This window comes from Macrobrachium nipponense, chromosome 5, assembly GCF_015104395.2.
Source record: "Macrobrachium nipponense isolate FS-2020 chromosome 5, ASM1510439v2, whole genome shotgun sequence".
NCBI classification, from domain to species: Eukaryota; Metazoa; Arthropoda; class Malacostraca; order Decapoda; family Palaemonidae; genus Macrobrachium; species Macrobrachium nipponense.
In genome coordinates this window covers 56,369,364-56,383,478 of record NC_061107.1, presented here as the reverse complement: position 1 = coordinate 56,383,478, position 14,115 = coordinate 56,369,364, and the positions used below count along the sequence as shown (strand labels likewise).

The 14,115-nt window shown below is 44.8% G+C and overlaps 1 protein-coding gene across 1 annotated transcript in view; it reads right to left on the bottom strand.

Moving 5' to 3' along the window:
• The window catches only part of LOC135215343 (autophagy-related protein 13-like), a gene marked incomplete at its 5' end in the record, with an annotated part of 141,961 nt that extends 132,862 nt beyond the window's left edge, over window positions 1-9,099 (bottom strand). Inside the window, 1 exon segment of the mRNA XM_064249900.1 lies at window positions 8,872-9,099. Within this exon segment, the coding sequence (XP_064105970.1) occupies window positions 8,872-9,024 (153 nt within the window).
• Window positions 9,100-14,115: the final 5,016 nt, after the last annotated feature.

The following is a 14,115-nucleotide window of genomic DNA, read 5'->3' as shown; positions in this document are numbered from 1 at the left end:
CTTTGCCAGAGCAAAAAGGGACTGAGACTGTGTTCCTCCCTACTTCTTCAAGTACGCCAGAGCTGTGGTGTTGTCTGAGTTGACTTGGACTATTCGACGAGAGACTTTTTCTTGGAAAAACTGGAGAGCTAAAAAGATGGCTGCCATTTCCTTTAGGCTTATGTGCCAGGACACCTGTTCCCCTCTCCAGGTGCCTGCCACTTCTTTCCCCCTAATGATGCTCCCCATCCCGTGGTGGACGCGTCGGAGAACAACACTAGGTCGGGGCTCTGAAGCTTGAGAGACACGCCCTCCGACAGCTACACTGGATCTAGCCAACATTTCAAGTGATGTTTTACCTCTCCTGAAATTTCCAAGATCATGTGTAGATTCTTGTTTTCTTTCCAATTGTACTTGAGAAAAAAAAATTGTAACGGTCTGAGGTGCAGTCTCCCCAAGGAAACAAACTTCTCCAGCGAGGAAATGGTCCCCAGTTAGACTCATCCATTCCCTCACCGAGCACGAATCTTTCCTTAGGAAGGCTAACACTTTGTCTAAGCCTTGCTGCTGACGTCCCTGGGACGAAAAGCTCGAAAAGCCACTGAATCCATCTGAATCCCCAGATACACGATGGATTGGGTTGGGATCAGATGTGACTTTTCGAATTCACCAGTAGTTCCAGGACTTCACCAACGATTAAGTTGTTTGAAAATCCTTCAGACACCGCGTTTGAGTGGATGGCATGAAACGAGCCTGTCGTCCTTCGAAGATAACAATTGCGAAGGAGAAGACTGAGGGGCCGCAGGCTGAAACTATTCTTCAAAAGAGGCTCGAAGCCATCGAACCAAGACCTCTTCTTCTTCTCAACTGACACACGTTCGGGAAGATGGTAACCGTGCTCTCTAGACAACCTCTGGCGAGCTGCATGAAATCTAGAGAGCAAGGCAACTGGCGAAAGAGCGGAACGAGGAGAAGGATAAGGGAACTGCCTGGACTCTTGATTGGCAGCCTATCATCCTTCCTCTCGCAATGTGGCTTTGCCTTTCTCACTGCAATCAACAAAACAAGTTGTTGTTGCAAAGACACAATCATCCTTTTCGATGGAGAACATTCCTTCTCAGGAAAAGGCTGATCCTTTGAGAAGACGATGGGCGAGGGGAAGCCCTCCTCCTTCTCACATGGACCGCCAAGGATATATCTTAGGAGCGACCGAGCGCTCAAAAGCATACTCATCGGAAGACGTCCTCTCCGGTTGAACGATCGCAACACAGTAGAAAAAAGAGAGGACGACTGAAGCGTCCCCCTCCCTGAGACATACATCATACATCTTAGCTCTCTTTTACTGCGGAAAGTCTTCCAATTGCCCAGGAGACGACTGCAAAGCAGAAGGAGCTAACGGACGAGAAGCGTCCCCCTCCGAGGAACCAAAGACGACGGCCGCCTGTGCGACCGATAGCGTCTTCGTTCTCCTCAGAGGAGCGAGACCCTCCGAGAGTTCCAACTCCTGCGCGGGGGAGGAGGAGGCGTCTCTGAAGACTAAAGTATCTTTCAAGATTCAAATTCTATGGGTATTATGAGGCCATGACATCACCTATAGACGAATCTTGACTATGAGAGATGTTCAGAATCATTTCTAGATCATCTATGCTATTCCAGTTTTTCTGCAGCGAAAAACTGGAGAGGTGTGAATTTCAGTCTATTCAGGGAAAACAAACTTCTCCAGCGAGGAAATGGTCCCCTGCAATTCATTCATTCCCTCACCGAGCATGTTTCCTTCCCTAATAAGGCTGCGTTTCACTTAAACAGGAGTAATTTGAAGACACTGTAGAAGATTGTTCATTTGTTTCTTCCTAAAAGTCTCCTTCCTGAGATCCATTACTATTCTCTGATTCTCGGCGAATGTCTGAAGAAGCATTACGTGTGCGTCCATCCAAGCGTCCTGCCGAGCGTCGCGCTCGGCGCTGTCGTATTTGGCAGCGGAAGGAGTCCCCTTCATAAATCGAGCAAGGGACGTCTCGGCGAGCTAATTGACTGCATCTCTTGCACATCATTCTTGTTTCGAGGGAAATCATGTGTGCTATGCCGCTGTAGACTCGGACAGAATTCTGTTACCATGCGGTAAACAGAACCGAAAAAGGTCTAATACATATATATATATATACATACACACATATACATTTACACATATATATCTATATATATATATATATATATATATATATACTATATATATATATATATACATATACACATTCATATATATATACACATACTACATACACACACACATATATATATATATATATATATATAATATCTATATATATATATATATATATATATAGATATATATATATATATATATATATATATATATATTTATTATTATTATTTATTTTATTTATTTATGAAAAATTCTCGCAAAGTGAAGATGTTCAGCCATGTATGCTAGAATTCCCCTCAACCCGAGGCTAAGGCCGTGATTGTAGGGTAGAAATACGGTTAGTCCGTCAATCCCGCAGGAGAGAGAGAGACGTAACCTACTGCGCATGGCAGACAATCAGATGGAACTGAGCACTGGCATTACGCATTAGTGACAGCAGACTCAGAGAACGTTCGTCGTTCCTCGCACTGCTCTCGCCTGAGTTGGCCCACCCTACAACCAATTCTACTAATGAATAGGTTTACTATCATTATGAGCAGAAACCAAAATCCATCAAACTGATATATTTAAGCGAAACTGAATTTGATAAATATAAAAGGCTAACTTGGTATTGTCCTAACAATACCTTAAATGTTTAAAAATAGGGAAACCGGCAACCCCTGAATAGTTGCAGGGAGAACCGATTAAATGTAATAAGAATAATCGTACTCTCGGTTGTCCTCCGTAGGAGTAACTATGGTATGAGTATATAACTTGAACCATACAACCGTTTGATAGTAATATGACGTAAGGGCAAAAATAATATTACTATGATACAACATGGCTTGTTCACCTTTACCGGCAGATATATATATATACATATAACTGACTGGCAAGTTTTATGAACAAACGTAGAGTAGGTTTTTTAGACCTTGGACAACTACCTCCCTACTACATTCTGCCTCACCGAGGTAGGGAGAGCCATCACGCGGTAGTGTTTTGTCAATGAGAAATTATACGCTTACGCGATAGAATGAACACTCATGGCATTATCACTATACTTCACTACACTACTATAACTTTCCAATGCAAACATGATTCCAGGCTACGCAAAGATTAAAGAATCACAGATAGGGTATTACCCTCCAAAGACACTATTGTAGGGCCGAAGGCAATCACAGGTCTTTGGAGGGATAAATTTTACTGGACGGGTAACTTGTGTTACACGCCTGGAGGAAGACCTCCTTACACTATCACGTTCTAGTTTACGTACCTATGATTCATAAGCCTTCCACGCAGAATCAGACATATTTTCACACTCGTTGCAGCGCTCATCAAACATACAAACAGTTTCCTCAACAATTCGCGCACACTGTATGAGGGTCTACCGAAGTTTTCGGTAGCCTAACCTTGCATTCTTCCACACAACATACTCTGGCCTAGTCGAACTAGATCCAGACATCGTAAGTTTAAGGAAAAATCAGGCCAAAATAAAAACAATCCACAATTAGCGTATGCCTAACCACCGATCCTAATCAAATAACCAAAAATCAATCGGGATACTCAAGTGACCAAAAGAGTTCCAAAATCCAATGACGGAGGTGCAGAAAACACTTGTTGTCTGCACCGGCGACAGAAAATATCTGACAGAAAATGGGAATGGTTCCTTACTCCCGCCTCCCAGCGGCGGGAATGGGTACTACCCACCGCTGGCCGACCACCTTGCGTGTGCCGGGAGTTTTGAAATTCTGTCGGACTTCGGAGAATACAGCTATATATATATCTGGCAGGTAAGATTCATGAACAAATGCCAGATGTATGAGCAAATCCTGCCACCCAGTAGATTGAACCAGCCAACCAAAATACTTACAGGCATTTTTTCGCTGTCATATTTCCATTGTGCTTTTGCTGTCAACATTTCCTTTGCGCCCAGTGTACGTGTTTTTAAGTCGAAATATGACTTGATTAAGTGTCGTTGGGAACCAAATTATGTTTTTTATAATGATTGAGGGGGCATATTTACTGTGAAAAAATCTATGGTTGCGTTTGATGGCATAAGTTTATGGGAGTTTTATCCTTGTTGTCGATGCATGATAATAGTCATTACCAGCTTGAACAGTTTTCTCAGCTTCAGCTACAAATTGGTTTAAATTTAACAGTATAATTCCTGATCTTTGATCTATAGCAAATAAAGTTATTACATAAAATATATCAGTCCTATTCTACATAATGTCACTTATAACATAACTACGGCAATTGTTTACTATCGCACGATGGTTGAAATACAAGCCAAATGGATTTTGTTGTTATACAATTCAGTTGTACTTAGCAAAAAAGGTGTTTCTCGTTCGATGTTCATGGCTTTACACAAATATGCAACGAGTATGTCTAACGTTAAAACAATACTTTCATCAATCTCTTTTGCTGTTTTTGAACTTATTTAACTAGAAGATGGGTTTGCTTTTGCCAGCTTTTTAAAATGTTAAGTAAATGTTGACAAACAAGTGTCATTAAAATGTGCTGGTTGTGCTGATGCTGGACCCATGCACCAACTAGCACAGCCTCCCGAAGCACGACTCGGTCACTCGTATCTTGGGATTTTTATAGGGGTTCTAACTATTTACCAGGGGGGGGGGGGGGGGGGGGGGGGGGGTGGGGGGGGGGGGGGGGGGGGGGGGGGGGGGGGGGGGAGGGCTGGTATGCATCCCCTGCAAATATGGGGGACCACTGTACCCTGAATTGGTAGACCGTCGACCGTCTATCCCATGACGAAGCAGAGGTCTTATGGGAGGACTTGTGGATGGGCATCTGGAAATATGCATCCTTTACGTCCACCGTAAGCATGAAGTTGCTCTCCCTAATAGAGGCAAGCACTGTTTGTGTCATCTCCATCTTGAACCAAGTCTGGTGAATGAATCGGTTCTAGGGAGAAAGGTTTATGACTGGTCTCCATCACCGCCCCAGTCTTCTCTACGAGAAAGACCCATCTGTAGAATCTTGGGAACTAGTCCGACACGACTTCTTCAGCATTTTTACTCTACATCTTCTTGACTTCTTCAACTAGGGTCTGTTGCATCAGTGATCCTATTATGTACGATGGTAGACTGACCGGGTGGTTGGTGAGAGGTGGCGGAGACTTGAAGGGGAGTAGAGATATCCCTCCCGAAGACTGTCTACATCCGGGTCTCTGCTCCATGTCACTGCCATGATGCCCAATGGTTCGACAGGCACACCCCAGTGGCAGCAGCTGGAGGGGAATGCCGACCCTAGCATTTCCCCTTCTTCTTACCCTTACCCTCCTTTCCTGAAAGAAAGGTGGGCTGAAAGGAGTGTGGCATTACTCCCTTTGAAGTTGAAGTTGAAGAAGGCTGGGTTGTTCCTAGGACACCCGTAAAAGAGGTTATCTTCTTCAGGGCCGAGGAGGTGCTGGCTAGACTTAAAGGTCTAGCTGCAGAGGATTCCAAAGACCCAGAAGTTTTTGCCACTGCCTGGTGGACAAGCTGGTCCATGTCGTCATCCCTGTGAGTGTCCACCGCAGCATCTCATGCTCTCTGTTGAAGAGAGAGGTGGAACGCAACAGCAGTCAGTTAAGTAAAGCCAATACCAACTTAGGGCCAAGGGCCCTTGTGATTCGAGAGAGGACAGCGTCATGCATGTTGAGCACCAGGTTTTGCCCACAGGTTTGCTGTCTGGTGGCTGGTAGGAGTAGCCCTACCACCAGACTGGCACAGTCTCCTGAAAACCAAGTCTTCCCCTGGGACAATGGCCCCAGAAGAACGCAGCAACTCTAGACACATGAAGGACACAGGTCTAGCCAGGAGACTGCATAAAGAGCTGCCATTGCAGTAGCCTTCAGGGTCGCTGCTTCCTGCTAAGAAAGATACACTCGCTTTTCAGTTGCTGCAGTAACAGACCAGGATCCAGGCAAACCAGGTCCAGGTCTACCTGCTTCATTGGTAAAGGTCTCCTGAGGGTGTGTAGAAGTGCATCTTGCGAGGTAGAGGAGGGGGAAGAAGCTTGTCCGAACGACTGAACCTGAGAAACTTTTCTTGTCTGGAAACAAGTTCATTCACTTGGTCCAACACACCTTTGCCCAAGGACAACCACAGTTGGGTTCCCAGAAAGCCTTGAGACAAGAGGAGCGTTCTCATGTAAAGGAGGCTGCGGTCCCTTCTCTGAGGGAGAACCTCACCAGACTCCCTGAATCCCTTCTCAACAACGTGGGCGTATGTCTGGTAGGTGCCTAAAATCCCTCCAGGAACACAGGTCCCTGAAGCTGAAGGAAACTGAATCCCGAGGAGAACACTTCAAAGGATTCCTACTATTCGCCCCGCCCGTCCTGGTGTATCCCGAAGAAGTAGAGGGAATAGGAGAGGAGGATTGGATGCTCTCATTCCTTCTAATAGTGCTGCTGTCAGAGGGAATGAGCTGCGTCCTGTCGTCAACCTGTGGTGATGACAGAGATGTGGTCTAAAAGAGCGTGTTCGCCTCGGTGAGATGTTTTCCCGAGGAGGATGCCGAGGTTCTCGCCTTGCTGCAGTAGCCAACATGGTTAGTAGCATCATGGCTACCAGAGCCATGGCTACCGACGACACGGCTAACAGCCTGGCGAGAACAAGCATCGTCCTTACAACGGATCCGAGCCCTCTCCAAGGTTGACACCTCTTGCGAAGAGGGCTGTGCAGGGGACCTCCTCCTACCCTCTCCAGACGCCTTCTCCCGGGGGACAGCGACATTGATCCTAGCACCTGCAGAAGAACCAAGCTTGGTCTTCACAGGTGAGTATGAGCCACTGCTAGGTCCCTGCTCTCGACCCCAACACTTCTGTGGTGGGGATAGGACTTTCCTTCCTTGGCTGTGGATGTAGATCCTCCCTTTGGAGGTTGTACACTTGAAGATGCTTGCAAACAAGACTCCAACATGATCTCTATCCCTCGAGCAGCGCCCTTGTGAGCAGGGGCTGGTGAACGAACCTTAGTTTAAACTTCAGAGGCTCCCGAGACTCTGGTCCCTGGGGACAGTGTCTTGGCTCCCACTTCCAAAGAAGTGGGAGAGCCAGGGAGAGAGCCAACTGTTTCCTCCCCAGGGGGAGGAGGCAGACCCTCAGAAGTCTCAAGGTGAGACTTCTTCCAGGGCCGAGGAACTACCTTCCCCTTCTTAGGCTGTGAAGCCTTTGAAGGGGGAGTTGAGGAGGGGGCAGACGACGGTGATGAGGACGAAGCCGAACCTGAAGATGATGACACCTCGGATCTCTTATTCTTCTTTGCCTTCCACAGTAGAGTTGTCAGGGGACTCCAAGGGGTGGCAGATGACTCGTCAGTTCAAGGAGCTGGTACAGGGGCAGGTCTGGGGGTGGGAGCAGGAGCAGGAGCAGGTGCAGGAACAGAGGGAGAAACTACAGCGGAAACGACCAGAGACAGAGGAGTGGTAACCCTTGGGACAGGTAGCAGTGCCACACCAAATCCAGGAGGACGAGGCACTGCAGTCACATGGGCTGGCAACTGGCAGGTTGGTAGATGGGGCCTAGTACCCATCACTACTGTAGATGAAACATTTGTTGGATGGTGCAACCAGACCAAGTGAGGAGGCACATAATAGCTGGGCAGAGTCTCTGTGGTGATGGTGGAGGTGACGACTGTATGGGTCACGGCACTACTGGCACCCCTATTTAGGTGCGCCAGTAAAACCTGGATCAGAGTGCCAGACAGTCCCAAGGAAGTCCACGCCTGTCGTAAACCTGATATCTCACCTGCAGAAGCAAAGGTTGGGTTAATTAGGGGGGGGCCCCTCGCTCCCAAGGCATACCTTCGAAGTGAGGGGAGGCCCCCTACAGAAGTGCTCCCCAGGTCTGCAACCACAGTCCCCACTCCTCTTCCCTCTCCGACTTATCGGCAGGGAAAGAAGAAGCGGAAGCCTCCCCCGAAGGGGTGGCAGTAAGTACGGGATTGTTACAGGATGAGGTAAGAAGATGAGAGGTTAGCTATCAAAGGTGTGGTAGGAGGCATATTACCTACTGCCACAGATTTAATCTTCCTAATATATGTACCTCCTCCTCCAGGCTAACTTCCCCCACTACGACGCAGACCATACAGAACACTCCGCACACATATCATCTAAATTACACTCACGCCCCAAGCATGATGAGCAGGGGACAAGTGATGTTGCAATTCATGGGTCTGCATAATTCAATAATGTCTCAAACATGCTATCACAACAACAATACACAAAGTAAAAAGGAAAAAATCCCATCGGGATTGAAAAAGAAATCACGGATCACAGTCTGGTAGAGAGCGGTGAAGAACATGTCTATTCACATCAACGGCCAAAAGCAAATTGTTATGTTTACATCTGGTAGGAGGGACTACCAATGACCTGACCAGCAGTTAACTACTGAACCACCTTATTTAAAGATTTCAGCAGCTGCGTCCAGGCTATGCCTTAAGTTATTCCTATCGTAAAGGACTGAGGATTTGTATATCGCATAAGAACAAATAATGAGCAAGCTACCGCCATCACTGGTGTTTACCAGATGATGGCAGCAACAAACTGAGCCTGCTGCTCACAGTCATTCCTATTCTCCTGCTAGTGGGTGACACTGGTCGGCTACACAATAGTGTTAAGTGTTATCCACAAAATTTTTAATTCAAACTGCTGTATAAGTGGAACTTATAGCTATGTAATTACTACGTAAGTTACATAGTTTAAAATACCAATAATGTGCAAAATAAAAGAGGAAAAATCTTACTGACCCATTCTGATCCTTGAGCTGGTGTCTTGGATTTAGTGAATGCTTTTTCTCCAAGGCGGCTCTGTACCACTACTTGAACAATTTTCTGTGACAAAATTTTTGTGAGACGAGCAAGTTCACGTCGGTCTTCTGAGCTAAGATGACGGCCAGACATCTTTAGGTTTACTCCCAACACTTCATTCTTTTGTTATTTAATACCTATTCAACGCTTGAAGGATAAAAAGATTGTCTTACTAAGCCTAGAGATTTTAGGTACTTCTGAAACCTCAGTCACTCACAAACAAATTTTTCATGTACAGTATTAAAACACTGGTTGCTCATTTCTTCTCTGTGCTCTCAAATGAGTGACATAAAACTATTACAAGAGCAACCTAATGACCTTTTTTTCTAAAATTTTGCCAGCAGATATCCACATCCACACTGCACTGATCCATGATATGGCAAACATGATGCCAAGGCTGAAATAAAAAAGATGCATTAATATTACTAGACAACTGAAATTCAAAGAATTTAATGATCTCATAAATGTAATTCAAGACCAATCTCCACCTCCATATTATAAGTCTTCCAAAAATGATTACTTTGACATGAACAAGACCAAATTTCCATAACCTTATGAGTATACCTGAAAATCACTTATGGTCAAATTACTATCATCATTTACAATACAACTACAGTGGTCACCCGTATTCGTGGGGGATGCATACCAGACCCCTCCCCCTGAGAATAGTTAGAACCCGCAAATGTTTGGAACCCCTATAAAAACACTAAAAACAGCCTATTTTGTTAGTTAAAACTCAAGAAAAACCCACTAAGAATTTTTATACTTGGTTTTTTTAATAGTTTTATCACAAAAAGTGCATTTTAAGATGTTTCTCATAGAAAAATACCGCGAATGTGTGAATTTTGCGCGACTAATGCAGGGAAATGTTCCTAAGAGAAATCCGCGAATGTGTGAGTCCGCGAATATGGGGGTCCACCGCATTTATATTTCTCCTTGACCTATGGAATATTCAGTTAATCACAAAAAATTATTACTTTTTCTCAAAAGCAAATAGTGGAACTTTTTTCAGTTCTCAGATAGGAACAATTGGCTTTGGTTGAGATTATACAGTCCGAACCCGAATTATGCTTGTTCGAATTGTTCGATTCCCCTTTTATGCAGTCACTAGTTCTCAAAAATAGATTTTCTGTATCTGCAAAGCCTTTCAAAGTCTGCTAGTCATGCGCTGTAAAATATATCAAATCAATTGTCTTTTCAAGTATTTTAGGTGGGGGGGAGTTCGCTATATCTGAGAGAAGGGGCGAGGGGAATGCTTGGAAAAAAATCTATTATTCCTCCAAGGTGGAATTCGAGAAAGATTTCCTGCTCAGCCATTAGCTAAGATGGAAGCCTATGCCTCAAGCATTTGTGACATCATAGCACAGTGTGTATGAATGATCGGTATCATCACCATCGTTATACGTATTATTCAGATCTGCGAAGTGTATTCTGAATGATCAGTATCATCATCACCGCCATAGGTATTATTCAGATCTGCAAAGTGTATTCTGAATGGTTCTGCTCAGCCATTCGCTAAGACGCAAGGCTCCGCCACACGCATTTGTGACATCATTAGCGTAGTGTGTATGAATGATCGGTATCATTATCATCACCATACGTATTATTCAGATCTGTGAAGTATATTCTGATCATCTGCATCATGTATGCATCTGCTTAGAAGTCGAAGAGGAAGACCTATTTTCTCAAAACTAAAAAGCTTGCCCTTAAGGTAAAGATGAAAGATGGAGCAACTTCCATTTTGGCAGCAGTCAACAACTTGAAATCTGTCTTTGCGAACATGAAGTAAGAATTTTTTTTCTAGGTTAACTTGTTTTGACTAACTTTCGGCATTTGATTATTTATTTTTTTCTATTGTTGAATTAGATTTTGATGAAAATGACAAGTAAAAGTGATTAACAGAGAGAGAGAGAGAGAGAGAGAGAGAAATTTCATATAAAAATGTTATTGTCATGATACAATAAAGTTTTATGCATACTTACCTGGCAGATATATACTTAGCTATAGACTCCGTCGTCCCCGATAGAAATTCGAATTTCGCGGCACACTCTACAGGTAGGTCAGGTGATCTACCGCCCCGCCGCTGGGTGGCGGGAATAGGAACCATTCCCGTTTTCTAAGAAACAGATTTTCTCTTCCACCTGTTCCCTGAGGGGAGGCTGGGTGGGCCATTAATCATATATCTGCCAGGTAAGTATGCATAAACTTTATTGTATCATGACAATAACATTTTCATGCATTCAACTTACCTGTCAGATATATACTTAGCTGATTGGCACCTTTGGCGGAGGGTAAGAGACAGCTAATTTACTGAATAGACAGGAAACAACATATGTTGTAGGTAATAAAAATAAAAACCTTGGTTCCTACCTGTGTTAGCGAAAGACTTTATGGCTACTGCCTAGGAGCCTGTATCGCTTCAAGAGCCTCAGCGAGGTAGTGACCTCATGCTAAGAGTTCTTGATGGTCTGTCAAAGGGGTCTTACCCACTTACGCGACAGAACCTTAGGATCTTTGCCAATGGGGTCCTATCCACTTACATGACAAAAATGATATTGTCATGTTACAATAAAGTTTTATACATACTTACCTGACAGATATATACTTAGCTATAGACTCCGTCGTCTCCGACAGAATTTCAAATTTCGCGGCACACGCTACCGGTAGGTCAGGTGATCTACCGCCCTGCCCTGGGTGGCAGGACTAGGAACCATTCCCGTTTTCTAATCAGAATTCTTCTCTTCCACCTGTCTCCTGCGGGGAGGCTGGGTGGGCCATTAATCGTATATATCTGTCAGGTAAGTATGTATAAAACTTTATTGTAACATGACAATATCATTTTTATAAATTCAACTTCCCTGCCAGATATATACTTAGCTGATTAGCACCCATTGGTGGTGGGTAAGAGACAGCTAACTACTGAAATAGACAGGTAAACAACATATGTTGTAGGTATTAATACCTTGGTCCTACCTTATTAGGCTGAAGACTTCGCGGCTACTGCCTTGGAGTCTGCTTAGCCTCAAGAGCCTCAGCGAGATATTGATCTATGGCTAAGAGTTCTTGTGGGTCTGCAATGGGGTCTTATCCACTTACTCGGCAGAGCCTAAAGGCCTTTGTCATTGGGGGTGCTATTCCACTAACATGACAATACACCTTGTTCAAGGAGCACAAAACCGATCCCGATCACCTGATCCTAACATCCATGTTAGTTCTAAGATTGTAAGGAGTTATCCCCGCACTCCTTACAAACAACCAAAAACTCGAAACATAAATACACTTTCATTACAAAATATACAAAAAAAAAAATTTTGTACTCCCCTACTAGCCATACATACCCTTGATCCCCTACCAGCAATGACACTATGCTCCGTGCGGACATTAGTGGAGCTGCTAATAGAAAACCAAGCACATATCTGACAGAGGGTTTATGTACGATAAAAACACAAAATTAAGGATCAGTCTTTGCTCCAAGACCCAGTACTGTATCTGCTGATACAAAAGGACCTAGCGAGAAGCACTTCTCATAGGTCACTCTCACATCCTTCAGATAATGAGATGCAAACACTGAATTGCACTCCAATATGTAGTCTCAATGTATTCTTTAGAGACATATCTTTTGGAACGCCAAAGACGTTGCTACTGCCCTCACTTCATGTGTCTTGACCTTTAGAAGACCGAAAGATCCTCGAGCAGTTCTTGTGAGCGTCCGTTAATAACGCTTCTCACAAAGAAAGCAAGGCGTTCTTGGACATGAGTCTTTTGGGTTCTTCACCGCACACCAAAGACCTTGTTGACAAGCTCCCATCTGTCTCTTCCTCTCTAAATAATATTTCAGAGCTCTCACTGGACAGAGAGACCTCTCTATCTCTCGCCTACAAGGTTAGATAGGCCTTTTACCTCAAAACTTCTGGGCCACGGTTTTGACGGGTTTTCGTTCTTTGCCAGAAACATTGTCTGGAAAGAAACAGATGGCAGCATCTCCTTTGAACCCCACCGTGGAATCCAGAGCGTGCAATTCGCTCGTCCTCTTGGCTGTAGCGAGAGCCACCAGGAACAAGCATTTCCTAGTGACGTCGCGGAAGGAAGCCAGATGTAAAGGCTCGAATTTATCCGATGAAAGGAATTTCAGGACCACGTCTAGATTCCAACTAGGTGTTCTAGGAGTAGCTGCCTTTGAAGTCTCAAAAGATCTAATTAGATCGTGTAGATCTTTGTTGCTTGCAATGTCTAGGCCTCGATTCCTAAATACTGAAGACAGCATGCTTCTGTATCCCTTTATTGTTGAGACAGATAGGTGTGATTCCTCTCTCAGAAAGAGGAGGAAACGGCAATATTCACTATAGAGGTACTGGAGGAGGACGCTTCTGACCCTTACACCACCTCCTAAAGACTTCCACTTTGATTGGTATACTCTTCTTGTCGAAGCTCTGCGGGCTCTAGCGATACAGCTGCAGCCTTGCGAGAAAAGCCCCTCGCTCTGACAAGTCTTTCGATAGTTGAAAGGCAGTCAGAGCGAGACCTGGAGGTTGTGATGAAAACCTCTCGAAGTGGGGTTGTCTGAGTAGATCTGGTCTGTTTGGAAGCGATCTGGGGAAGTCCACTATCCACTCCAGTACCTCCGTGAACCATTCCTGGGCTGGCCAAAATGGGGCTATTAGCGTCAACTCGTGCTCTTCGAAGCTACGAACTTCCTGAGCACTTCCCCAGGATCTTGAACGAGGGGAAAGGCGTATGCGTCCACACCCGACCAATCCAGGAGAAACGCGTCTATTGCGAAGGCTCTCGATCTTCCACTAGAGAGCAAAAGATCTCTATTCTTTTGGAGAGGAACGTCGCAAACAGGTCTATGTGAGTCTCCCCCACAGGGACCAAAGACTTCGACACACTTCTAGTGTAGAGTCCATTCTGTGGGAAGGACCTGATTCCTCCTGCTCAGTCTGTCCGCTCTCACATTCTTGATCCCTTGAACAAAACCTTGTGAGGAGAGTTATGCCTCTTTCTTCCGTCCAGGTTAACAGGTGTCTTGTTAACTGATATAGGGAGAAAGAGTGCGTGCCTCCTTGCTTGCGTATGTAAGCCAGAGCCGTGGTGTGTCCGAGTTTATCTGTATCACCCCGTCTCTGACTATCTCTTCGAAGAACTTTAAGGCTAGGTGTATGGCCACTAGTTCCTTGCAATTGA